The 27888-nt window shown below is 49.3% G+C and overlaps 1 protein-coding gene across 1 annotated transcript; it reads right to left on the minus strand.

Moving 5' to 3' along the window:
- Positions 1–22285: 22285 nt before the first annotated feature.
- bmp2b (bone morphogenetic protein 2b) lies at positions 22286–27881 on the minus strand (the record flags this gene model as incomplete). Its single annotated transcript, XM_084439329.1, has 3 exons — positions 27668–27881; positions 26355–26722; positions 22286–23181 (listed from the first exon to the last, which is right to left on the minus strand). Exons 2-3 carry the CDS (start codon positions 26707–26709, stop codon positions 22286–22288), a joined length of 1251 nt encoding a protein of 416 aa, XP_084295455.1. The 5' UTR covers positions 26710–26722; positions 27668–27881.
- Positions 27882–27888: the final 7 nt, after the last annotated feature.

Raw genomic sequence — 27888 nt, forward strand, 5'->3', positions numbered from 1 at the left:
TCAACCAGCCGAAGGGCTAGGTGTGTCTAGCTGGCTCACGCTTTCAGGGACCATTTATCTAAATTGGCATGTCATCTTACAATTGAATTGAAGTAATTTAAGCTGCATTCTGCGTGTTGATTTCACTGTTGTCACAGAAATGACAATTGGCATCTGTGAGGTTGTCCAAGGCCCCTCCAGTTCTCTACTTGTCCATGCGGTGGCGCCATAAGACCATGGTCATCTTGGCTATTATGATCTGAAGGCACGTGGAACAGCCTGCAGATGCTGTTGAAGCTGCTTGTAGCATTTCAGCGCAGTACCACTGCCAGCACTGAGATGCATACCTACCTTTAAAATGAAGGTCTGCCTTTTCTCCGCACACAGTTAGTTGACGAGGGGGCTTAAAGGAGTTGGACTAGGAGCACAGTGAAGGGAACATGTGTGGCAGGAGGAGGTTGTCTAAAACTCTAATCCAACTGAGGCTTGACTGCTGGCAGCTGAAGCAGTCTTCCTCAGTCCCTGTGCAAGAGAGGGGATGTGAATTCCACGACAAAAACAAACAAGCCGGCCCTTGGTCTCATAAATTGTGTCATTGGTGGATAGTAACATGGAAAATCACATCATCTCAACCTGCCAGTCTCTGACAGGAGGGAGTTGTAAGTTACTGTACACTCTAAAGTAAGGCTGAGTCCCATGTCATCATGACACCTGTGACTTTAAAGACTACGCGCGTACAACGGCCTACGCGAAGACAACTATCAGCTCAGCTTTAAAGCAGGGTTACTGGAGGAGAGATAGAATATACTCTTTTGAGAGGAAAAAAAAGAACTTGGACAGTAGACACAATAAATTACATTACTGCCCTAAAGCTTGTCTGAACCGTACTTGGAAGCGGGTGGGAATCAACATCTGTAGAAGCCCTCTCTGTATTTATGGAAAGAGGAACCTCTCGGTGACCTGGGAACACGCTTACCCAATTAGCAGCCTCACCGACGGATCAAATGCAAGTGAAAACATTCACCGGCGTGACGGAGACGCATCACAATGCCCCATTCATGCCGCCGAGCCCCGCGCTTTGGGGTTTTTTCTTTGAGGGAAGGCCGGAGGGGGGGTTGGGGAGGAGGGGGGGGGTCGGGGGGTGGAGGGGCGCGGGGAGTAGTAATGAATGCAACAAGAAACTGACTTACCTCACCGCTCTTTGACGTGTCAGCGTAGGCCTCAGATTCATGACTTAATACGGGCGCAGGGGTAAACACCGTTCAAAGGAGCTGTTTTCATAAGGTTACCGACCACGGCTCGCTTCAGTCCTCCGCATCCCCCCTCGCCTCAGCCCCCACATCCCCTCCGACTCTCCCACCTCCGCCGACCGACACAACCGCTGGCCTTATCCAGTGGCCGACCCCAGAGACCGTGGGGCTTGGGGGGTGGGTGGGGGGGTGGGGGGCTGTGGAGGGCCAGGGAGGACTAGGTGTGGGTGGGTAGGGGTGAGAGGGGAGGGGGGGGGAGGGTGTAGAGGTTCCTGACAGCTCTGGGGCTCTGGGGAACACCTGAGCAGAGCTACTCATGCCCTCTGGCCTACAAATGCTCCCAGGCATCCATCTGTCATTCTCTCCGAGAGGGCTGGGTATTAATCTCTCCCCTCTCTCTCTCTGGCCTTAGTCCCTTTCCCAGTTTCTAGAATATGAACTTCATATTAAGCCACCGTGGAGATTTCCATATGCGAGCCATAAACCACCACAATCCAGTTCATCTTGACTTGGTCAAATGATATCCTTCTTTTCCTAGCCCATCAAATAAGTCAAATAAGACAACTGGCCTTCAATAGGGACGTTATTCATAATGTGAATAGGGTACAGCATGGGAAAAAGTTAAGCAAATCCAGATGTGATGGTCAAGAGAGGATCTGTCTTACAGCAGAATGATTAACTAAATTTGTGCTCTACGTGTTGATAAAAGTCTCTCTATTTACATCGATGTGACAGACAGTTCCTCAAATAGACCCTCAGTCCATGCTCTGCAGTATGGGCCTGGCATAAAGACTCCTCTATTTCTAAAATTAATTGTTTATTTATATGGGTGGAACCATAGGTGCTTCGTTAAAAAGGCGTCCCACGTCTTTGCTTGTGGATGTTTCCATCGAAGCTTATAAAAATGTTAGCATGCTGAGGCCCGTGCTATAAAAATGTTAAGAACACACACAAAAAAATTTTTTTCAGAAAAAAAAAGTGTGAAAAAAAGATAAATAACAGACAGTGAGGGGCATGCATTTTCAATTATCTCTCTGTTCACCCGTAGATCTAAACTTTCCGTCAGAAACGGCCAAGTCCGATATCCCCCTCCTCTGCTTGCTCTCTTCGCATGGAAACATCTGATAGAAATAAAACGTTTCATGGTGTCAGGTCAGATAGGCATAAATACAAACTGTCAGCCAGGCTAGGCCGGGCCGACCCTCACATCCAGTCTGGAGGCCTCGAGACGCGGCGGTTTGGAACGGGATATCACATGTTTAAATATTGCACGTCTTTTTGAAAAGTGGCTACTGTAAAACAACTTCCATTACAGAGTATCGCTTTACCTGTCACTGGCAGTATTTCATCCTCTTACAGCCCAGAGGCAAAAGAGATATGGATGAACAGAGTCATATGGTTAGATACTGATCACACACCTCCGGATGTTCCCTGGAAGCACAGGACACATTCTCTGCAAGCTAAAAATAGAGGGAAGAATTGTATTTTTCTGGAACAGATTATACTGCTGTAGGTGTACTCTCTGTCGACGCTGAGCTGATGTAGAAATGTCACTTTTATGTGTAGCTCCAGCTTTCGTCAGACGAACAGACAGCTTCAACAGGTGTGGAAGGCCCTCTCCTGACATCAAAATGTACACAAACAGTGAGCTCTATGGAAATGTACCTGTACGCCGACGCTCGGAGGCATTGACACGGAGCGGTGAGTTTTATTGGGTTTGTCAGAACACACAGACTTCACAGACACTCGGTGGGATCACAGCCCATCATCTGTTGCCCGGAGACAAAAGCCTCTGTGGAAGGTTGCGCTGTTGGTCTGAGCCTTCCAGATGTGCGTGGCAGCTGGGCCGCTTCATCCCGGGGCCCTGTGTTCCAGCGCGGCTCGGTGCCGGAACACTCCCCGGCACCCGAGTTTACCAGGGGCGAGCTACGGGTTTGAGGAGGAAGAGGAGCACGGCGTTCGTTTCCTCTGCCCTCATCAATTTGCCAACGGGCTGTGAATGGGAGCCATTTTGAGCCATGCAAATGTGCGCAGCCCCCGGCTGTATCAGCTGATAGAGGTCCGTGTTGTCCTTGGCCAGGCCTTAAAGGACTTAGGGGAGAAAGACGTACTGAAGGTTCGAAAAGGTCGGGATTACTTTACCGACACTTTCCATGGCTGAGATCCCGTGAATGGATCCATTGTGGGGCTGGTTTCAACTCAGGGAAGGCAAACTCTGTCAGGATCCAGTTCATTAGCACCTAGTTTAGTGTTTGAAGTTTGTTATTTATCCGGTGCCTAAAGGGGAACCCCGTTCAGACGTATGTATATGTAGGTGTGTGTGTGTGTGTGTGTGTGTGTGTGTGTGTGTGTGTATACAGTACTCGCGGCATCCACAGGGGGTTTCCAGAGCAAATTGCTCAAGAGCAAATAAAACTTTCCATGGTGCAATAAAATGTATGGGAAAGAACAGGGCAGACATTGGTGAGGCTCTGAAGGTAGGAAACTACCTCGAGAATTCATGGTGAAAAAATATATACATATGGGTTTGAAATATACGTTCTGACAGCGGCTGACCTTGACTATGTATGTGCAAAGAAGTAGTGGTGATGGGAAAACTCACATAATGTCCAGTTTGAAAGACAGTAGCCTACAGTAGGCCGAAACAAACAACAAGTAGGGCCAAATCAACTAGCAGACAGGCTATTATAACCTTTAACCAGGTAGGCTATCCTGCAAGAAACCGGAGGAATTCGAGGAAGAACAACACAGGAGTTCAGTGCAGTGGCCTACTTTCACAAAGTAGAGAAGTAGATATGTCCAGGTCATACAAATCAATATTAGCCAACAACCCCGGCACACCCTGGACAGCGAGCTAATCCAGGCTTCTTCCCCCTGCGGGGCCTGTGTGTGAGTGCTGGTCTCTGAGCTGTGTTTCCTTCATGCTCCTCTCTTTGTGATCTGTTTGTTCTTTGGAAAGCGTCCGTCTCCCTCTGGTCAGACAAAAGTGCCGCGTTGAGCAAAACCTCCACTCACTTTTTTATGGCCTTTGTGGGCCGTCCTATTTGTACATGCTTAGAACAAATTAGACCAACAGCTGTGCGAGGCAGGCTGTTCCATGTTGGCTTTTCGTGATAAAAATAAGTTTCGGTAAACCTCTCCGCTCGACTCCAGAAATACGCAGCCCGTCGCTTCTGGCGCTGAGACTTCTTCGTATTTACAATCAGCGCTCCCTACCTGCCAGGGGAGAGAGATACTGTAAACGGAGGAGGAGAGAGAGAGAGGGAGAAAGAGAGCAGAAAAAGACTGGGGAGAGGGAGAATAAGGGGGGGGGGGGGTGAGAGAGAAGGAAAGAGAGGGAGGAAGGGAAGAGAGAGAGAGAGACCACCTATGCAGATGTTTTCCACATGCAGAAGAGAAAACAAGCTGGAGGGGGAGAGAGAGAGAAAGAGAGAGAGAGACAGATTGACAGCGAGAGAGAGACAGATAGACAGTGAGAGAGAAACAGATAGACACAGAGAGAGAGAGAGAGACACAGATAGACAGTGAGAGAGACAGATAGACAGTGAGAGAGAGAGACAGGCAGACTGCGCGAGAGAGAGACAGGCAGACTGCGCGAGAGATAGAGACAGACAGCGAGAGAGAGACGGACAGATAGACAGTGGGAGAGACAGATAGACAGCGACAGAGAGAGACAGACAGGCAGACTGCGCGAGAGAGAGAGACAGACAGCGAGAGAGAGACAGACATATAGACGGTGAGAGAGACAGACGGTGAAAGAGAGAGGTGGAGAAGGGAGAACGAGCTGCACCTGTCATGGGGTGAGACGGACTCGCCACAGGTGACATCAGTTCTGAGAAGTGACAGAGAACAGTAACCTGCTCACAGCCAGAGGGGCCAGCCTGGAACACCGCCATTACTGTAGTAGGTGTCACATAGCCCTGATCTCACGGCAGCAGAACCAAAACATGTTTGTACATAACCTGATATCTGCACATTTGTAAACGTGCTTGAAGAGGAGACTTCTGAATTGCTTCATTGAGAGGATTGCAAAAAAATATATGGCACACACTTTTACAACCCAATTCCATGATCCGTTGAGTGTACCAAGCTCTCATTCGCTCTGGAAGAGGGCATGTTTGAGATTAAAACCATCATCACGCCCTCACCTGATTTACATCGATCAATCAATCCCCATTTCATGCCTCTGGACAGAGTGGTGGAGTGGTGGGTAAATATAATTTCCGCCAGTGTGACGGGAATAAGGAATATGGTCAGAATTGAGTTCTTAAGCTAATCTTCTGTGATTATAGCCTTGCAAGCCAAAACACACTCCTGGAGAAAGAGGCTGTTTTCATCCTGGTCCTGCAGGAGCATGGCTGACTGACAGCGTTACCTATTCCCTAGAGACTCCCTCTTTCTCACTCCCACTCTCTATCTCTCCCTCTCCTTCTTTCCCTCTCTCTCTCTCTCTCTCTCTCTCTCTCTGGTCCAGCTGGTCTCACAGCCTCGGGGGACTGTCCAGGGGGACCTGACCAACGTGGGCATTGGGCAGCTTAGTGGTGTAATTTTGTTGCGTTAAGCCACGGACAAAAGCATCTCTTGTTGAAGCGAGCTGTTGAGCTGTTTGCAGCGCTGGTTGTTTCCTAGACCCCGTGGAAAGGAAAGGACAGCCAGCAGCGACCAATGCCAAACAAACCCAGTCCAACTCACCTGTGCGATGGCTGCTGAACTGAGTGACCCAGATTTAAATGGAAACCATCGCAAATATTTATTTCCCAGCAACAGCCGGGAGTCACAGGGGAGCAAACTGACTGTAAATGACTGAGAACCCTGCTCGGCGTGAGTCACTGGCTCAGCAGTTAACAGGTGGTTCAACATAAGTTATGCTTACCCATAACAAATATGATGGTTCAATATTTATTAGACAGATCTCTCATCAGTGTAGCTCTCTGTTGATCGTTGCTAAGCTTAATGCACGGTTTGGTCATGTGGAGCAAGAAAACATTTCAGGCGTCCATTGCTACACGAGGGTCCATCGATGATTAGTGGATGAGCATCTGTTTACTGTGTCTGGGCTGTGGAGCAATAGAACAGTGGAGGCACACAGGAAGCTCTTCCACCCAACGGCAGCTCAGTTTAGACGTGTAGGCCACGCTGCAAATATTTGGCTTGGCCACTGAAATTGAATTATATTGGCGCAGAAAGCCTGGAAATAAAAAACAGCAACCTTGGGAACAATTATGCAAAGCGAAAGGCGGTTAAACCAAGTGCTACTGGTTTTCATTTCCACCCAGAGAAAAAAGAATATGCAGTAGCAAAACCAATCTGCCTAAATAAATACATTTAAACATTTATCCTGGCCTTGGCAGCTGTATCTCTCTCTCTCTTTCTCTCTCTCTCTCTCTCTCTCTCTCTCTCTCTCTCTCTCTCTGTCTCTCTCTCTCACTTTTTCAAATTTGTGTTTTGTGGCTCATTGGTGTTTCACGCTCCTGAGAAAATTAAGCTTTTAAGTTGCTGTAGAGTCAATTTCCATGTTATTGTTTGGTGTCAGCAGCCCATGTCTATAGAGTCTTGCATCCCAGATGAACCTTGGGTTGTGGTGAGTTGATGGTCGGCTACAACCGCAGATAAACCCTCAGAGAATTTCATAATTGTTTTTTTGGACTTGCTACTAGGGCATATATGCTGCTCCAACTCCACAATAAATATCCTGGAGATCAATGGCAAGCCTGTCAGCCTCTGTTGGGAAATCAATAAAGGGGGATTTACTCATCTGTTGAAGCAATCGTTTCTCTTCCCCTGTATTTAAGATTACTGTGGGACAATAAACGCTCTTTTATTTTGCTTTTTATTTCACTTCTGGATAACAGGAAATCTAAACTGTGGTCCATGGTCAAGAGCAATGATATCTGGTAAATGTCATGCTTTGAATGTGTAAAGTATAATAATCATAAAGCACTGAAGTCGTGCCATTTGACTGGGAACACATAAGACCTATGGATCCTTAAATTAGCTCATTTTCCCACCCATACATATAAATCGAGGGTTGTTAGTTTTACGAGCTTCCCATCAGTGGGGCATTGACAGAGACTTCTCTCATTAGCCCATTGAAGCCCCACCTGCAGAACATAGCAAACACAAACTCCATTGCTCTCATTGATATCAGCGCTAACGTGGTTAGCCAGCTAGCCTGCTAGCGCGCCATGCGAAACTTCAAGCCAGCTTTGTTTGCTCACAGCTGAGGCTGAAAAGAAAGGGAGGACCAGTGGAGAAAAGGGGCAAGCTTTGACAATTTCACACAAAGGGAGCACTGTTGGCTAACAGTGAGCAGCCTGTTTCTGGGAGGGTCACACTGTTCCTGAGGCCCATTTCATGGAACAGTTAGCAAGGCCAAAAGCAGCCCGTGGACTGGAGTGCTAGCGAAGCCTACAAGGCCAAACGTGGGTCTGGCTCTCTCTGTCCCCTCGGTCCCCAGCGCTGCCCTTGGGGTCTCTTCGTGGCCAATTGAAGCTGCTGTGTGCTGCAGGTGTCCCTCTCTACACAGACCCCCATCACATGGACTGGCGGATTGACATCGACCAGGAAGAGGGGGCTTGTTTTGGGTGCTAGGGGTCTTTTGTTGTCATCACAGATGGCAGTGGATAGTCTCGTGAAATGTCAGGGACCAGGAGGATGCTGGGACACTTCCTGTTGCTTTGACACAGGTGTTGGAACACTTCACTGCTTGTTTTTTTAAAATATATTCGTGTACAACTACTAGCATCTCAGAGCATCGCGCCCCTTATAGCATATTCCTGCAGTGCAGTTGCTGAGTAATTATGGCGTGACTGCACAGGTCAAACTACAGTATAGTGTTACCATCAGTCTGAGAGGGCTGAGCTTGGTGTCAGTGGGCTTGACTGAGTAGTTGTGAAGGTGAGGCTGACTTATTCAGGTTAAGCAAAACATTACAGGCCATCATTAATGGAGAGAATTAACATTCAAAACAAGGCGGACCTCAGCTTGAACCTCGTGTACTATCCATCACCCAGAACCGGGCCCGGACTGGATAATTAATTTCCTCCGGCGTCCTGTCCAAGAAGGCAGTGTGAGAACATACTTCCTCCAAAGGGGTGGCTATCAAAGAGAACAGTCTCTGCCTGCGTTTGATTTAGCTCTAATAGGAAAGCGAGCCCAGAAATATGGCTTCCGCAGAGAGAGAGAGGGAGAGAGAAAAGTAAGGAGAGACAGCGAGAGAGAGAGAGAGGGAGAGATTAATATCCAGCCCTCTCTCCCCCGTGACCGCAGAACGGGCATAAAGAGCCCAGCAGGTCGGTGATGTCAGCTCCGCCACCGACCCGGTCCTGTAGTTTGGGTCTGGTTTGGAGCGGGCGAGCCGGCCGCCGGTCTCGCCGGGGGTTTGGGAGGACAGGGCCTCGGGCTTCCCACATCACTCACGGCCCTCTGATAGGCGGTCGCACAGCCCTGTAATGACAGGGGGGGAGAAGATTTAGTATTAAAGTCTCCTCCGCTGCCTCCTCCAGTCCTGCCTGACGTCACGCCGTTAAATATGGGGATGAGAGCATGGCATGGCCGCCGGGGGAGGGACTTAGACCCATCTTAAATATACGGCTCGGTGGAGATTAGAAGATGCCTGACTGGCTCTCCTCCTTCTGGAGTTGGGGGGGGGGGGGGGGGGGGGAGGGTGAGGGGGGGTTGCTGAGGACACCAGATGCATACAGTAGGAATAACCAGGGGATTCGAATCAATCATTAGAGGGATTGTGTCTGCCATAACTGTAATGGCAGCTGTGGTAAACAGTGATAAGATTGATGGTAGGAGGATATATACTCACTCATCATCGGGGGGGTGTAGTTCACTGGGTGGAACTCGGTATCCCGGCCGTTTGATATTAATCATTAGTCATAAGCCTGCCAGCTGAATGTCCTCCGTGCCGCTCGGCTGTGTGGAACTTGTGGCTCAACCCCTCTGAGACTCTGGTTACCACAGTTTTTCAAACCGTTACCCCGAAGAACTCGAGCGCACGGGGATTCCCCTCCGGGTTGTTCAGAGTCCCGTAACCGACGGACTCGGAGAGAGGTGGCGAGATAGACGAAAGACGGAGGACTTTCGTTGGCGAAATGTCACGCAGTCACGACAGAAAAAAGAGCCCCTTGTCTCCCGGTCTGCAACTCGATCGCACCAACAGATCCACCCCCCCTGCCCCCCCCTTCCCCGACGCGGTCCGGCAGGTCCGAAAGGGCGGAGCCCCCGCACCTGCGTTCGTCCGCGGATCATCGCGCCGCCCTGGCGTTTCAGGCAGGGGCCTGAGCCTAACGCGCCCCCCTGACCTTCTCCAGCTAACGTAAACTAATTAGGCTGGTTCTGAAAGGAAATGCCTGCCAGCGGATTAATCGGCCTCCACAGATCTGGAGCGCGTAGTTCTGCTCTCCCCCAGTAGAACCTCATTATCTCACGTTTTCAAAGGAGAGCCGTGGTGAAGAGGGGGCACGGAGGGATGGAGGGAAGGAGGGATGGAGGTGTGGAAGGATGGAGGGATGGAGGTGCAGAGGGATGGAAGGAAGGAGGGATGGAGGGAAGGAGGGATGGAGGGAAGGAGGGATGGAGGGATGGAGGGATGTAGGGATGGAGGGAAGGAGGGATGGAGGGAAGGAGGGATGGGAGGTGTGGAGGGATGGAGGTGCGGAGGAATGAAGGGATGGGAGGATGGAGGGATTGGAGGTGGCGGCGCAGGCTGTTCCGTTCGCCCCGCAGTCCCTCTCCTCTCACATTGGACTCAGCGAGGGAAATGTCAAGCGTGAAGCCCGGAGAGCGGTCAGTACCGCCCAGTCCGTCGGGCCGCACAGAGGGGGCCTTTGTCCGCCGTCACTTAGCGCCAATTACAGCCCCGTCAAAATAATTTTTCTACCGCGGGGCGACGTGTTAATGGGCCCGGGGTTGGGTGTGAGGAGCGACCCTGTCCACACACACCGACCGTGGGTCAAAGGTTAATAGGGCCTCTCTGATGTGGCGGATGAGATTTCTGCAACCTTTCGCCAGCGAGGCAAAGCCAGAACAAAGCCGGGAGAATGTGATACAATTAGGCAGACAGCTAGCGTCTCTCTGTGGAGTTTTCCCAGAAGAGGGGGCGGGACGAGACCAGATGGGCTGCCGGACACTGGCCAAACAGGTGCCGGGGGGGAAGGTCAAAGCCCCTCCCACCGGGGAAGAAGAGGACCAGGTGAGGACACGCCAGACAAACTCAGGGATTTATTTGGAATGAGCGGCAATTAAAAATCCTTTTAGACAAATGACCATTTCTGTGGTCACAAAGAAGGTCCTTTTGTAGTTGTGAAAAGGTCAGGGGTCGTCCGGCCCTCCGGGCTGGCTTACACAGGGCCCAGCACGGCTCCAGACCGCCCTCAGACAAACCTGGAAGCCCTCTAACGAAAGAAAAACCGGGACTTGGCGCGACTGCCGTCTGACCTATACCTCATATTTCCTGTGTTTAAATAATCAGTGATTATCTGATGCGGAATGAAAAAACAGCCAAAATTATACGTTTATCAGACTAGAGTCGTGCTACGTGTGTGCCTGGCAGTGGCGCGCGAGCACGGAGCCAGTCCTCAACTTGAACCATAAGTGTGGGAAAAGAACCCGCCAAACTATCCACGAGCCCTCGGAAGGCCCACAATGCACTGCCAGGGAGCACTGGAGATGTTTTTTTGCTGTTTTTTTATTTTTTTAAATACACGCCACCACCACGTGGAGTAAATCCAACCACATGCAAGCCTGTGGAACCAGACAGATGACTTTTGTCCACATATAAACGCTCTCAAAATAGTTCTGAGTTATTGGTGCACAGGCCGGACCCCCCCCCCCCCCACCCCCTGCTTCCCCTAAACCCCCCACAGCCACCGCACGGCCCACTACACCCCTCACCCGATCCCCTGAAAAAAGTGCCCCTACTTGGAAACGTCGCTGGGGAATCTGGGCCCCAGCTTCATGGTCTTCATGTTGAAATAGGGGAGGTGATTGAACTCTGCGTCCAAATTGGATTTGTTTAATCTGCATCGAGTTTGAACATCCTGTGTAAACACCAGCGTGTGCAGATGCCGGAAACGCCGCGGCCGGGAACGCAAATGCCCGTGGTTGACTTTGGCAGCGAATCAGAAGAGCAGACGGCGGAACGCGGTGGTAACAGGGGCTGGAGGACTTCCATTGTTACCGGGGGTTCAGAGGTCACTTCCTGCTCGGCGAGTGAAGGAGTGTGCTCAAGTGGAGGGGAATGATGGAGGGAGACGTGAAGGCTCAGAAAGAGATGAGAGGAATTTCTTCTTAAAAAAAAAAAAGAAGAAATCACGAGCAATGAGCTGTCCTGCGTAGTGCCGCAAATCAGTGCTAGAAACTCTAAACAGCTGTCAATGCAACCCCATTATCTGGCGCTCATCCAATAGAAAGTGTTGTTTTAAAGCGTGAGAAGAAAGACTAATACACGCCCGCGACCTCTTAACCGTTCGTCTGCAAACAAACATATCACCATCTGTGAAAAACAACAACAACGTGGTGGTAACGGCAACGGAGTAAACACAAACATCATTATGAGGTTCACACGAGCAGCCCCACACTCAACAACATCCTTTGGGAAGACTCCAATTTCCTTATTGGCTTTTCCAGCAGCAGTGTCTCAATTCAATGTCAAGTCGCAAATCAATTGTCTCACGCTACGTCCGCGCTTTCTTCTTTATTCCCCCCAGAGTGATGGAAGTGAGAGTATGACTTTGTCCTAATGAGCTCTGTTCAAACCTGAAAGGGAGGGCACCTTGCGCCCCCTCAAAGCCAAACTCATTAGGGAGTGTGTTTTGGGGGTGGGGGGCGGTGGGGGGGGGTTTGCAGAGGAGCAGCAGGGGTCACTGAGGGGGGTTAACTCTAATCTCTGTGTCTCCGCGGAGCGCCGTGACAGCATGTCTACTCCGAGGAGCAGATTGAATGAGCCCTCCGTGATCAGGCGGACTTGATGACAAAGTGTGGCAGATTGATTCACACGCATGTGAACAAGGACACACACGCGCGCACGCACACACACACACACACTCAGTGTGGCAAATTGATTCTTCTCTTCTTCTCCCAGTAAGACCCTCAAGCAGTCAGCCCTTCACACAGAGATGAGATGAAATCCTTGCTCTAAAGAATAAGAAGGTCTCTCAGTGTGTGTGTGTGTGTGTGTTTGTGTGTGTGTGTGTGTGTGCATACCTGTGTATGCGCATGCATTTGTGAAAGCCTGTGTGTGTGTGTGGGGGGGGGGGGAGGGGGGTGTTTATTAAATTTTACTGCCTCGTTTCTGAGCTCTAACTGGGAGGCGAGGAGAATTTGTGTACAAGGTGGCGTTTTATTATGTCTGTCACAACAAAGGCAATTTCCGGTTGATTCTGGACACCTGACAGTTTCCTCATTGATGTGATTTATCTGGTATCTGCCGTTATTGACTCCCGGTCGTGTCGCCCTTGTCGTTGACATTAAGTTTTATTGTTTTCATTGACATGTGCTACTGGTTTACAGATGACTTATCAGCGTAGTCAACTTTTGAACTTGAAGGAAGCAAAGGGAACAGGAAACACAAGAAGGAAAGAAAACAGGAGGGAGAGAAAAGGGGCCGAAGGACTGGAGAGAGGTGAAGACATAACAGCAAACAAAGAACAGAAAGAATGTGAAAAGGAGAAAGAATGTGAGAGAGAAAGAACAGAAAAGAGTAAAGGAAAGAAAAAAGAAAACAAAGATGGGGAGAGAAGAGAGAGAGAGAGATGTGGGCCATTCATAAGCAGACTACTCCTAGCGATCGCGGGCCAGCACACCTGCTACCATTCACTTCTGAGGAAATAGACACTCGGTGGAGGAGAGGCGTTTGGCCCCGGGACAAAACCGCTGCAGCGCCAAATTAGAAACAGGAAAGACTGTGGGTAAGGCTCAGATTAAAAACGCACTCCCCACATGGACTCAATATACTGCAGTCCTGGTCCTGCTCTGGAAACCCCAAACCCAACAGCACTATTTTATGTCCTAGTCAACAGAACACCCGTTGTTTGCACAGTGACAGCAACAGAGATGCAGTCCAAAATCAACCCCCACCCCCCCAATGTTGGTAAACTCTGCCTCTAAATACTTCTCCTCTAATGAAGATGGGTTTCGGAGAATTTTGTATTTTGAGAATTTTTTATTATTCGGAGAATTTTGAAATCTGTCATCCCCGTGTGCATTCAATGTTTAGAAAGGAGGTTTACAACGGAAAAACAAAAAACCCGGACACTTGTCGTCGCTACATAATCTCCGGCGAAGAGATGTTTGCTTTCAAAGGCAGTGCATGTGGATAATCAAGTGTGCTGCATGTGTGTGCCTGTCCGTGCACATGTGTGGCATGTGTATGAAGGCCCCTATTTGTCCAGTTTGTGTCTCTGGCATGGAATCAGTGGAGATCCCTAATTAGTAGCCGGGTCAACAAACAACCCTTACATCAGGCCTCCCACCCTGATCTACAGCGCTTGGCTGAGTCTGGAGACGGAAAGATCCAGTATGTTTGCCTCATGTGACGGGTCTAGTCCTGGGGGTTCGCTGTGTTAGATATAGCTGTTGGAATGGATCAGAGGACTGCATCAGAGGCTGTGACATTGTGAGAGAACATGTTTCCGTCGGCCTGAACGCTCCTCTCCTATCTCTCTCTCTCTCTCTCTCTCTCTATCTCTCTCTCTCTCTCTCTCTCTCTCTCTCTCCCTCTCTCTCTCTCTCTCTCTCTCTGGCCTGTCACTGGGCTAGGGCATCTCTCAGCAGCTTTGCCAGATTGATGTGGAGAGCAGGAACACACACTACACACATACACATAAACAAACACACACACACACACATACACACAAACACAGACATACATACGCACACGCACGCACAGACATACATACAGTACGCACACACATACAAGCACATGCACACAGTACGCATACACACACGCATGTACACACACACACACGCACGTGTACACACACACACACACACACACACTAAAGTAGCGCAAGCTAACTTTCCCACAGAAGACCATTAGCGCTGCTAATGCTGTCAACAGGCAGCTAGCAAGGACTAATGATCCGGAACCCAGTGAAAGAGGAGGCCTGAAACAGTGAAACTACCAAGAGGTCTGTGAACATACCAGAAAAGGAAATGAATATTGATATATGCCCGCTGCCTTCCTTCTTTGACCCCTGACCTCTAACGGGTTTCTCTTCTGCTGACGGGAGCGCGAAGGCATTTCCTGTCAGCTCATGAACATACTCACTCAATTTGGAGAAGAGGAGAGAAAAAAATTGCACAAAAAAGGCTGGTTTGCTGAGGAAAAACAGCATTACCTCTTACCGTTCAGGATAAGGGAAAAAAGTATGCTCTCATTCTCATACGATATTTCCATTTGCTCATGGGTCCGTCCAAGTAGTGCGTTTCCCTCAATCTATCATTTTCACTGCGGTTGCGAACGGTAGAAACCCATTGAGTAATTATTCCTACAGATATTGAGGATGACTAGAGGTCCTTTGTCCTCGACTCTCTCTCTCTAAAAGCCGGATCCCTGATCTCAGTGGTCAAGTTTAGGGCAGGTGAGAAACGATTACCGAATCACCGAATGATTCTCTCTCTCTCTCTCTCTCTCTCTCTCTCTCTCTCTCCAATTAATTACACACACACAGGAGTTTACAGCAGATCCATCACAATCACTCTAACCCAAACATGGTAGGGCTGGGAGAGAGGGGGGGGGGGGACAGAGAGAGAGAGAGAGAGAGAGGAGGAGAGAGAGAAAAAATACCACAATATCCCTAGGTTTGGGACAGATTCCATGTTCCACCTACTGTAAGTCCACCTCTCTTCCCTCCTCGCTTGTTTGATGTGTCTCTCTCCTCTCCTCCCTCTTGCCTCACGGAGGAGGTCATCACTGGAGCCATGAAGGACTGTATTCACCCAGGGGCCGCCGACTGATGTCTGGGCCAGGCGCACTGAAGCGCACTTACAGACTCACAGACTAACACACACAAAACACATGCATACTCTAATACGTGCACACACACACACACACACACACACACACACACTCACACACATCTGAGCAGACGGGAGTGTGCTTAGTGCGCCTCACAGAGGAAAACCTGCCATGACATCATCCATGGGACCGCAGGTGCAGGGCCGGGACAGGAAGTGAGTCACAGGAAGTGCAGTGAGGCAGACTTTGCCATGCCACTGACAGGCAGCGGGAGAGCGGGGTGAAGAGAGTGTGTGTTACACCTCAGAGCTGAGCAGGCCAGGGGCCCCAGGTCTGGAGCCGGCTCTTTGCATAAACAAGCTCCTCTCATCTCGCCCCTAGCACTCAGCTTTACGACTTAGAGATCTGCTTTGAGGTGAAGTAGCGCTAAAGTGACTACTTACTTACTTCGAGGGAGCAGAAGTGTTAACCTATGATGTAGTTTTACTTCGCCGGTTTTGCCACTTTCTTCTCTTCCTGTTGTACGGATGGGAGAGGGCGTCTGGGAGACAACCAGAACGTACTGTAATCAGCAGGGACATGCAGATGTATGAGTAGGCCCGGCGGGCTGAGGAGGACCTCAGCCCAGCTCATGCAGAGGGATTTCTGACCAGTGGAGGACAGATTCCTTCGGGGCCCGTAGGGGCTACATGCAGGATGAACAAAGCTCACATTAAACATCTGAATCCTGTGGCATGCCTCCAGCACCGAGAGGTGTGACAAAATTCCCTGGCTAATGAAAGCCAGAGAGAGCAGAGCAGGGAGCCACACAGACCTGTGTGGACGGAACGGTGTGTCCTTGACCGGCGGTTTATACAAAGCTTATTACGCTAATGAGAAAAGTGTGGGGAGTGGATTTCTCCCAATACCACCCAGGGAAACAGAACCCGTTGCCCCTGCACCCTGCATCTGGATGGAACCTTCTAAACTGTTCTAAGCACCACAGGTTCAAGACCAGCTTTTTCTCATAGACCACCAACCGCGCACCCCCGGAACGTCACAACAGGTCTGCACTCCGAACGAGATCGAAACCGCGTCGAGCTAACTGGGTTTGTGGCTCTGGAACTCTAAAAGGGTGTCATGTTCACAGAGAAAAATAGATAAAACATATCTCTCTAGTCCTGCTGCTGGCACCCTCAACATGTCAAGATTCTACTGTAGATTCTACGCAGTAGAGACCGAGAGCGTAGAATGTCAAAGTGGAATGTTTGCCATGCACCGACTGAAGTGGATGATCTGGGTGGATTTGGAGATAGATATCCCCCAGTCCGTGATAAGCCCTCAGAGAGGTTTGAGAGACGGGGCATGTATGAATGCATGCTATTCATCTGGCACCCCCAACCTCACATCTCTCTTTGGACAAAGGTTCACCTCCCAGGCTCAGATCAGAGGCTTTGGAGAAGGACTGTTGCCATCTACTGGTAGAGACCAGCTGGGAAAGGTCAGATCGAAAGATAACCTCTTTTTTTTAACACACGCGCACACATCTGTGGAAGATACAGCTTGCACATTTGAGCTTGTGTTCCTCTCGGATCGTTTGAATAATTAGCTGAGCAAAATTATTCCAGCTATATCTCCGATTGTGACTGATTGAGGGCTCCAGAAGCCATAAAATCCCCTGGATAAGATCTTAACTAGCTCTTGATTTCTGACATTGAACAGACACATCTGCGCCATGCAGCGTACGTGTGTTGCAGTGAGATTTACAGCGTCTTCGATTGACATTTATCAAGCAGGCATGCCGGGGATGTCATGTACTCTCTCTGACTGATCTCTCCACTTCCTGCTACAAAGATGGAGGACACTCCAGTAAACCACACTGGGCTCTGATCCGGCTCGAAGACGCCCGTAGGCGGGGTTCTGAGATCAGCATAACCTCCCTGAATCCTTAACCTTAACCCTCAGGGGTGCAAGCACCAAACTGACCTGGGATCTGAATGTGGGGGCGTCTTCATCCTCCGGCCTGTTTGATAATCCCATATGTGTCCCATATGGATCTGCTTCCTGTCTCTCTCTCGCTGTGGAAAAGCTCCTCCCCAGAACTACAAAGCTCCAGACCTCCAAACCCAGGCCAGGTCTTGATAAAGGAATGATAACATGACGGTCCTGTCCGAAATGCGATCGTACACTTGCCCAGCCCCGAGGCGGATCTTGGACTCAACTGAATCTGCAAATACCGAGTCTGCACACACAGTTCATAACGTCTTTATCAACATGTAATAACAAGTTTATGAGGCATAAGAAGTTATAAAACTGTCGTGATTGGGATATTTACGCAGGCTTATACAACTTAGTTGTACATTTTATTTATCCTAGTGTTACTCCCTAGATGATCAAAATACTCTGTTCGACATTGACTCCAATCCTCCTCTTTGCTTTCGCGGGCGTTCTCTTCAGTACTGTATCACAGCAGAAGCTCCTATAACAGCCTATGTAAACTGTAGCTCAGCTACCGCTACAACCATACCACCATGAGGAGGCCATAATAACACCGTGGTCTGCTCCACTCCCAGCCCCGCCAGAGGTAATGGCTCCAGCATGTCACTCCAGGCCAGCTCAGCAGTGATTGCAGGGATGATTAGCTCCTACAGTAATGGCAGTAGCAGAGCATTTTTTTTCAGGGACAAGTTAGCGATAGCCTTCAGTAACGCGACTGTGTCATTTTATTTGTCAGACCCCATAATACACACTGACATGTATGAGTGTGTTAGCATGCGCAGCTCGGACTAAGCACACTCACTCACAAACACTCGCGCGCGCACGCACACACACACGCGCGCACACACACACACACACACACACACACACACACACACACACACACACAATGGAATAAAATACTAAAGAATAAGTAGCTCTATCATATTGCTGTCATTCTGGAAAAATCCATTTCCATATTTTTTTCAGCTCCTGAATCTGTGGACTAGGCGGGTGTTTTTGATGTGTTCAGAGCTGCAGCACAGATGCCACAGTCTCAGTTATGCTGGACGTCATCTCACTGACTGTTCTCGGAAAAAAAAAGAAGAAAAAAACACGAACTGCACCACCTCTAAAATTAGTGTGTGCGGCACATGAAGAAAAAAAGAAGAAGAAGAAGAAAAAAAAGAAAATATAAAAAGACTCCAAAGTGGCCGCTGCTCCTCCCCGCATCTCTGCGTTTCCACGGCGCGCCCTGGCACGCGGCCGGCGCAGATCTCCCATGGCGACCGAGCACTTTGCTTCATCAAAGGTGCACGGCACGCCGCATACTTTCCAAACGCGAGCGGCCAGAAATCTGGAAATCTGATTTTATAACCCTCATGATTTCGGTTGTTGGGAGTAGTAGAAACGTTTGGTGCGGTTTTGCCGTGCACAGAGCAAAACGAATAGACCCACCGCACTGGTGTGTGGACCGACTCAGTATTGTGTTCATCAGTCCTGCGGCTGTACTGTTGTGTGTTTGTGCGTAAACACGAGTTGAGAACAAGTTTAATTTATTCAACAGATGCGAGAGTGGTGGTGGTGGGGGGGGGGGGGGGTTAGCTCTGGGTTTGGAGAGCGACTTTGCAGAAGTTTGTGGTAGCAGGTGAAAGGGGGCCACGGCCAACCAAGCATGTCTCACACTAGAACCCAGACCAAAATGGGAGTAATGAATTCCACCATATGTAGCCTACTCTAACTGGTAAGCTCAACACCAAGGTCTCCCATCACCAGTCACTGGCTGAGCCTACTCTTACCCTACAGCTCATTGGCTATGCCTGACCCAGAGGCTGGGATGAGTCTGGAGCTCTGTTAAGTAATAGCACAGATAATGGGTCCTCATGACTTAGACCTCTGACCCTCAGGTTCTTAGTGAGAAGTTCAGAAGTGGTCCCAGAGGAGCAGTCTGATACTAACCCGCCCCCTGAGGACAGAACCCCTGAGGGGAGAGGAACACTGGCCCACTCAGAAGACCGGAACCATGTTGGGTCGGAATTGGGAGTGGGAGGGGGGGGGGAAACATTCAGGAGCGCTACCCACGTGTAACCCACTCTGGGAGCAGTATTTCCACCCAACCCAATGAAAGCTTTATGGTCTTTAGCTATAAAGGCAAACCACTAAATCTAACACTTTTTTTTAACACAAGCATTTTTCTTCCCCCCCGTCACCCGACCCTAACAGTCTTGGCGCAGTCCTTTTTTTTTCTTTTTTTTCCCCCGAGTTTCAAGTTTTTTAACGGTTGAACGTTCAGTTGATTTTCATCAAATGTTCATTAACTGAGCCCGGGAAGTAGCTTCCTCCTGAAGTCCATTAAAATGGCATGGGGCGCAGCGGCGGCGCTACCGGCAGGGCTGGAGAGCTCATGTGCCGGGCTGTGGTGCGGTGGGCTCTACACTGGAGAAATGGACACCAGATGGGGGACCGCGGGGGGACCGGATGCAAGGTAAAATAAAATAACACATGCAGGGGATTGAAACTGAAGTGTGGTGGAGGGCGGGGAGGGAGGCGCTCTGGCACAAAATGGCTGATTGCATCATTTAGGCGGGAGCCACGCAGTTGGTGGGTGAGATTATGTATTTTGACATGCATCTTTGCATGACAATGTCAATAGAAACAATGCAAACACTGGCAAACACACGGAGGGAGACGTGTGTTTTTGCGAGGTTTAAAACGTCCTCGTCCTTAACATTGATTTCAGGTTGTGCTGGTAAAATAGTACATCTTTGTTTAATAAACCTTTCAGATGGAAAAGGCCACCAAAGAACTTTTTGAGTGTAGCTGATTTGGGGGGGGGGGGGAGCATGTTGGTTTTCTCTGCAAGCATATGCATGTGTCTGAGATTGAAACCAACATTCCACGGTCCCAAATGTGCGCTCGTATAAAAAACATTCTATTTAGAGCATTCTGTGCTCCCTCCAAACCCTTTCTAATGCAAACACAGCAGAAGCACTCAGTCAGTCAAACTCACAAACTCTCCCTCTCCTTCTACCCTCTCTCATTATCCCATGCGCCATTGTGGCTGAAGTCTACATTTCATCTGCCTCTCTCTCTCTCTGAGACATTCGGGTTCGTTATTGCATTGTTTCCCTGAGAACAATACTGCATTAAGATATTAAGTCATGTACTCATGCCTGGACTGAGGTTTAAGACATCCGATCTGTTTTGTTGTTGCCACTATCTCTGTCACTGCATAAAACATGGCCGTTAACCACCGTGTTTGTCGGTGTGTGGCAATGTCTACCCTGTTGTGTTATTTTACTAATAACACATTTATCTGAAGCATCTGAAGCCAGGGCCCCCCCACCTTAGAAAGCGTCTGAAGCCAGGGCCCCCCCACCTTAGAAAGCGTCTGAAGCCAGGGCCCCCCCACCTTAGAAAGCGTCTGAAGCCACCCCCCTCCCGGTGTGAGATACTCTAGAGGAGTATGACTCAGGCAGGGGGATGACAAAGGATGGCAGCCAGATGCAGACGAGGGGTTAGATGTGTCTGAGGGGTTAGATGTGTCTGAGCGTGTGCAGTGGGGGCAGGTAGGCCTGTTTGTCTCCCTTTATTAATTAAAGCGGCAGGAGAGCTTGTCTCCGTGTGTATGTCTGCATATCTGCATATCCGTCTGTCAGCCTGCTTCCATCTGTATCTGTCTGCCTGTCTGCCCATCAGTCTGTCTGCCTGCCTGTCTGCCCATCAGTCTGTCTGCCTGTCTGTCTGACCATCAGTCTGTCTGCCTGTCTGTCTGCTCATCAGTCTATCTGCCCATCAGTCTGTCTGCCCATCAGTCTGTCTGCCTGTCTGTCTGCCCATCAGTCTGTCTGCCCATCAGTCTGTCTGCCTGTCTGTCTGCTCATCAGTCTGTCTGCCTGTCTGCCCATCAGTCTGTCTGCCTGTCTGTCTGCCCATCAGTCTGTCTGCCTGTCTGTCTGCTCATCAGTCTATCTGCCCATCAGTCTGTCTGCCCATCTGTCTGTCTGCCCGTCAGTCTGTCTGTTCATCAGTCTGTCTGCCCATCTGTCTGTCTGCCTGTCTGTCTGCACATCTGTCTGCCCATCTGTCTCTCTGCCCGTCTGTCTGCCCATCTGTCTGTCTGCCCGTCTGTCTGTCTGCAACCAGACATATCACGCCTTCAATCACACTGTAAACAAACCTCCCATGAATCCCTGCAACACTGATACTGCTCTCAGCTCACAGGTCGGAAATATCTTAGTGTGTGTGTGTGTGTATGTGTGTGTGTGTATTTTTTGAGGAGAAAAAGTCCCAGGGGTCAACTTTCCAAGGAGCCTTCCCAGGGTCCCTTGCAGCGGCATCTGATTCAGGAACACATGTCCTGGTATTTTGCTAGTCCTCCCAGGAGACCCTATAACATCTATGTGTATGTAGCCATTCAACCCCCCCGTGATTCAACACCTTACTGCAGACCATTACACCTACTTACACTGGCATAGTCGTGTCGCTTTCTTCTCCAAACAGCCAATGTTAGTCTCCAGTTACGTTTGCCAGAAGGAGTAAGTACTGCCTTCGCAATCACTGGTAGAGGCCTCAGGTTTGAGTCGGTTATTTTTTCAAGCTGATTTATGTGAGAGAGTTTGAAACTCTGTTATTTATGCTAAGAATATGCCACCCTTTTTTGACCCGAACAATAAATAGTCTGGATTCAAATAAATAGTGTTAAGTGTGCTATGGGTGGATTTTTGGACAATTGGAGCAACCAAATGTTTTTTTTCACGATAAATACACATTATTTATTTACAAATAAAGTGGTTATAATAGAAATAAATACAAAATAAAAATCTGAGCATTATACTTCATGTGGTATTGCACCCATTTCGAAATGTACATCAGAAATACATTTTCAAAACCAGTAAAGGAATATTCCTCTGATTAAAATATTTATTTTCCCAACTTTATGTAGACATAAATATATTCATATATAGTTTTTTTTCTTCTTCCAAAATAGCTCTGTTTTTGTCTTTCTTTCATATAAATAAACGTCTTCATTGGGAAACCGGGTGTCCATAACCTCTCGTCCTTGTCTCTCAGTCTCTCTCGCCCCACCTCTCTCTCTCTCTCTCTCTCCACCTCTCCCTCCCTCTCTCTCTCACCGGCAGCCGCAGCCCTCCACCACCATGTCCTGGTAGTTTTTCAGGATGACCTTCTCGTACTCGTCCAGGTAGAGCAGGGAGATGGGGCTGAGCTCGGTGGGCACGCAGCACGCCCGCGGGATGTTGGAGTTCACCGAGTTGACCAGGGTCTGCACGATGGCGTGGTTGGTGGAGTTGAGGTGGTCCGCCAGGGGGAAGGGGCACTCCCCGTGGCAGTAGAAGGCGTGGTAGCCGGGGGGCGCCACTATCCACTCGTTCCAGCCCACGTCGCTGAAGTCCACGTACAGAGAATGTCTCCGGCAGCTGGCCTTGTGCTGCTTCCGGCGCTGCTTGCGGTGGGTCGCCTGACGCTTCTCCCGCCTGTGCAGGACGGCGTCCCCCCGGCCGTCGTGACTGTAGGTCACCAGCAGGGGGCGCGCCTGGGGCCACGAGTCCTGGTCCTGGTGGAGGGACCGGCTCACCCTGACGTGCCTGCTCCGCCTCCGGCCCTCATCCCCACCCCCCGCCTCCTCCCCCCCCTGGTCGGGGTGGAGCACCTCCACCTGGAAGCCGTGGTTGCGGCGCCCCCCGGAGGCCCACTGGGAGACGGCGGGGCTGACGTCGAAGCTCTCCCAGCGGCTCAGGGAGTCCTGCACCAGCCGCGTGTCCAGCAGCCGCGTCAGGGGCTCGCCCCCGGGCGCGGCGGGGGCGCCGAACACCTCGTACACGTTGATGCGGTGCACGCCGGCCACCGCGCTGCCGTTGCCGGAGGGGGCGGGGCCCCCCAGCACCTGGTCCCTGAAGACGCGCAGCTCCGCCGAGGTGACGAGCTCGTCCCCGGGGATGGAGGTGAGGTTGAAGAAGAACTGCTGGGTGGTTCTGCCCTTCAGGCTGGCCAGGGCCTCCATGGACTCTGCGGGGAACACAGGGGAGGGGGGGGATACGGTCAGCTACGCACAGACGCTAACAGGCTAAATGCTAACAGACGCGAAGCAACTCAGCGTGGGGAAAGGTACGCCACCGCGTTTGCCCGACTCGCATTATACGCCTTCATTCCCCCGGCCGACCAGTCAGCCACACGGCCGCTACGAGCGAGCGGGTTCCGGCTACGGTCGCGTCGCGGAGATGGCGGCGCCAGATAGCAGAGTCGCTCAATGTAAAGGCGGCAGGCAAATGCCGACGATCATCGTCGTTAAATGACATCATTAGGGTCAGGATCGTAAATTTCACCCGAGCTAAATGTCATGGCATCAAAGCAGCGTGTTCCTCCTGTCCGGATAAGATCTGACACTGAGCCTGTGATAGCATCTTCCATTATGCATGGTACCAGGCCACTAAATGCCATGGAGAATATTGCCCTTTATGGTTTGGCTGCCTCATGTGTTCCTACTGTATGGGGGGTGGGGGGGGGGGTCGTCTGTCTATCATTGGGATCATCAAAGCTGTATGTTGGCAGTCAAGCAATAGGGAAATAAACATCTGATTTATCAGGTCGGACGTGAAAATGTTAATGTAATTAAGTTGACGTTGTGGACGTATTAAAGTGATCCATTTTATTCCGCTCTATGGATCCGACTCGCGAGAGACTTGAGATTGAATTAACGCACGTTGAGCGAAATGTCAGACGTATTCGTCAAAATCGCTATTTACAAGATTGTAGTGAAACTTTGAACTTTTACCTTTATGAACATCAGAGATGATACAAAGTTATGCTTTTTTATCTGTTGTGCAGTAGAATAAACACAAACTTTGAACTGGGAGCTTTTTCAAAGGAGGCATTTAGGAAATTCCACCCTCTCCTTCCAAATCTCCCTCCAGAGGCACAAAGACCTCAATTAGGCCTATCACTCCTCATTTGATGTGGGAAAACCCCTTCTCTCTCTTTCCCTCTCCTCTCTCCCAAATCCTTCTCTCTTTCTTTCTCTGCTCCCTCACTCCTAAATCCCTCTCCCCTCTCGCCCTCTCTCTCTCTCTCTCCTCAGTTGCAAATCCCTTTGGGAGGCAACTGCTGTGTGAACATGTCGCTACTTGTCGAAAAACTTGTGAACCACAGATATGAGTGTATCAACATTCCTAATTTCTTTTTACACTGTGTGCCAAAACAAAAGATAGCGGCTAACGTTGGGTCATTCATCTCAGGCCTGTGTCTCTGGCAGCCTCTCTCTCCTCTCGTATAGTGGAAATGTTCTGTTTGGAATGGGAAATGGTTCTTTTTGAAAAGTGATATCACAGAACCTAATTATCCTTCTGAAATTAAAATCAGCTAGCAGATGTGTTGAAAGGATTCCGGCTCCGGGCAGTGGTATACAGGTTTACATGTGTAGCTACATGCTTATTACTGTACATGCTCCGAGCCTGTGTGTGTGTGTGTGCACGCGCACACATGTGCATGTGCGTGCAGTACATTATGTATGTATGTATGAGTGTGTGTGTGTGCACGCATGTGTGTGTGTGTGTGCAGTATGTGTGTGCGTGTGTGCGCATGTGTCTTTGTGTGCGCATGTGTGAGGACGTGTGATGAGGCAGAACAAAATAAAGACTTTCAGTCACAAAATTGAACAATTCATAATGTTTCCATCAACAACTATGTTTCTCCACTGTGTAAACACTGGAGGGAACAAGGCTGACCCAGCTAAACACATCCACCCGACTGTGCGCAGGACGGGTGCGGAAGCCGTCCGCGGTGGGTTCAGGTGGAACAGCCAGTCCCTGGTGACCCTGGTGTTTGTAATGTGTCATTATGACCACTGGGTGTCATCCACACGAGCCCTCTGGAGAGCACCCAACCAACCCGCCACCCCAGTGACTCACCCTGTGGAAAGTTCCCCCGGCGAAACACTTCAGACTCTGTGTTAAAGCCCTCTGGATTTAGGTGCTTGTACTCTAAAGGACCTATAGGCCAAACCAAAGCATGGTGGCAGCCTCTGCCATGGCAAGATGAAGGCGCTATTAGATGAATACAGATGGTAGAAAGAAATACTGATTTTCAAGGTTTAATGGAATTGCTTGTTGGTTTTGTAGTATTTGTCTTTCATTTTCAGGGGGGGCGAAATATAAAAGAGGTGTTTTTCTCTTCAACTAAGAGGACCAGAACCCTTGTCACCTGTGGCCCTTTTTAACATTATACTTGCATTATCAAATGGCGAAATCATGATCTTCATACGGTACACGTGCTGTTGCTTAGTTAATGGCTCAAAACATGGGACTCCGAATGTCCAGTGACATTGTGTCATCAATATGCAATATCTGTGCACTCAATTTAGGACTATGGCTTTAGAGGAAAAACTCATCTGAGTAACATATTCATTTTTCCAGGGAGTAAAACATGGGTTAAATGAAAAAGCCTAAAATCAGAGCATATCCAAGGTACAAACCTAGTATGCAATTATGGCGTTCTATTATTGGAACATGCGTAATGGCGCTTACACAGCGTGCATGGAGAGGGTGATCGGAAAAGGATAACGTGCCCTCGGTTCCAATTAAGACTCTCCTCAGTTCCGTTAGAAATGACTCAGAAATGACTGTCTGACACTAGGACTCGGTTAGTCTAATGTCAGGTCGTGAGTTGGCCTATTGAAGTTGCAGGGCGATGACTATCACTGGTGCGTACGGGCAGCTACCTTTATCCTGCTCCTGTGGTGCGTGTCTGGAAAAACTGTTTTCAGAGCCCACGTAAACACCATAAATTATTAAGAAACAAATTAGCCCTGGGACTCCACCACCCTTGATGTTTCTGATGCGCTTTATAGTGCCGTCGATGGAATGTTTGGTTAACGGTTGCATCACTGCATATTTCAAGGATTAGTCCACCAAATTAGTTGCGCATCAGATGTTTGTCAGTCCAGCCCTGAGTTTCGTAAAAATTGTTTTGCATCCACACGAGGCTTTATATTCCTGTATTTAATGAGGTGTATATCATCCGGACGCGTGTCATCTTTATTGTAATGTGACTAGGCCTGCCATAAAACTGTAAAGGCTCTTAAATTCGTATTCACACTCTGAGTCATGTTTAAATACAGGTTAGGGTTGTCTGAGAGGGCAGAGGTGCTCTCCAACTGACAGCTAAAGTATGTCACTAATACATACCTTCATGGTGAAAGCTTCTAATCGTGTTGGCCTTGCTGGCGGCTCTCTCTGCGTGTTTCCCCATGTTTCTTGGCCGTTTGGAGTTGTGGTCTCCGTTCACTGAGTGCATATGGTAAAGGTCCACCATGTACTGCGGCACCACGGCCAGCTTGCTTGGGTTCGGCCTCCGTTTCAGTCCGAACATATTGAGGAGCCGAAGCTCAAATTCGTTGAGAAAGTTCTCCGACTGCTCCGGGGTTTGCTTCCCAGATTCGCTGTATTTCCTTCGGCCGACCTCGGGGATAAGTCCCGCAGCACCTCCCAGCAACACCTGAGCGAGCAGCAGTACCATGAGAGAGCGGACCACGGCGACCATGATCAGTCAGTCCCTGCGAAGAAAGCAACTTCTGTCAATACACTGGCGCCGACACTGCCGCGGAGGTATTGACAGCGCAGACATCGGGGTTCACTGCAACATTCCCCCAGCTGCGCGTTTCTTCCATGCATACAATAGAAATTATTGAAGGAGGGCAGGTTGAAAGGCAGACACCTCACTTTGATGTAAAGAACAGAAAGGCCCGGGAATAACACCCCCGCCGGCTATACTAACTGAAATAGGAGATTGATCTTAAACATTATAGGCTAAACATGAAAATATCAAGGTGAGGAAGTTATGAAAGAGGGGAGTCAAACAGAAAGGGGGAAGGAAGAGGAAAGAGCAGAATCAAAGACACTACAATGGAAGACTACAGACAAAAAGGCAGCAATTAGAAGAGATAAGAGAGCATGTTTGGTGTATGAAAGAAAGGAGACTTCTGTATAACCCTTGAGATCACACAAAGCATGAAAGAATGTTGTTATCAAGAAGTTTAGAAGAGACAGCCAGAGAGCCAGTCAGACAGTGCTACAAGGGTCTATTTGCCGAGGCTTTGACGTCCATGTATGACTATAATCATACAGGATAGAGTTACTTCAAGAGGCTCGCAGGTGTTAGATCTGACGTGCGTACACTGGCCAGATGTATCCTAGGCTACTCCTCAGCGCAGAGACGAGACAAACACCAACATCAAAAAGTTGCCTTCTTGCTCTCTAAATAACCCCGAGTGAATTTAGTTTTAAGTGATTTAGAATTCACGTATATTTCAGTCTATGGAAACTTTGAAAACACATTTCACAACCATTACAAAACCTTAAATGTGCCATTGTCGATGAGGCTACACATTTCTTGAAGAGAAATAGTGTATGTTCTATCCAAGAATGCTATGAAGATCACAACTCTGTCAAAAGTCCAAAATAATAAACACACTGTAAATTGACCTTGAATTTGTTTTTACCTGATGAGGAAGAGCTGTGTCCGGTCGTCGTTCCAGCTTTGGGCTCCGATAAATTCCACATTAATTCGTGTTTATTCCACGCTTTTCCTTCGCGGACGAAAGACAACCCTTGCACTGCACCGATCGCCTCCTCTCGCACATATTCTCACCAGCTGCAAAACGGGAGACTTGGTCTATAGCCTACGAAAAAAAAGAGTTTCTCTATGAGGAGGAAGCGGACT

The sequence above is a fragment of the Borostomias antarcticus genome, assembly GCF_949987555.1.
Source record: "Borostomias antarcticus genome assembly, chromosome: 6".
NCBI classification, from domain to species: Eukaryota; Metazoa; Chordata; class Actinopteri; order Stomiiformes; family Stomiidae; genus Borostomias; species Borostomias antarcticus.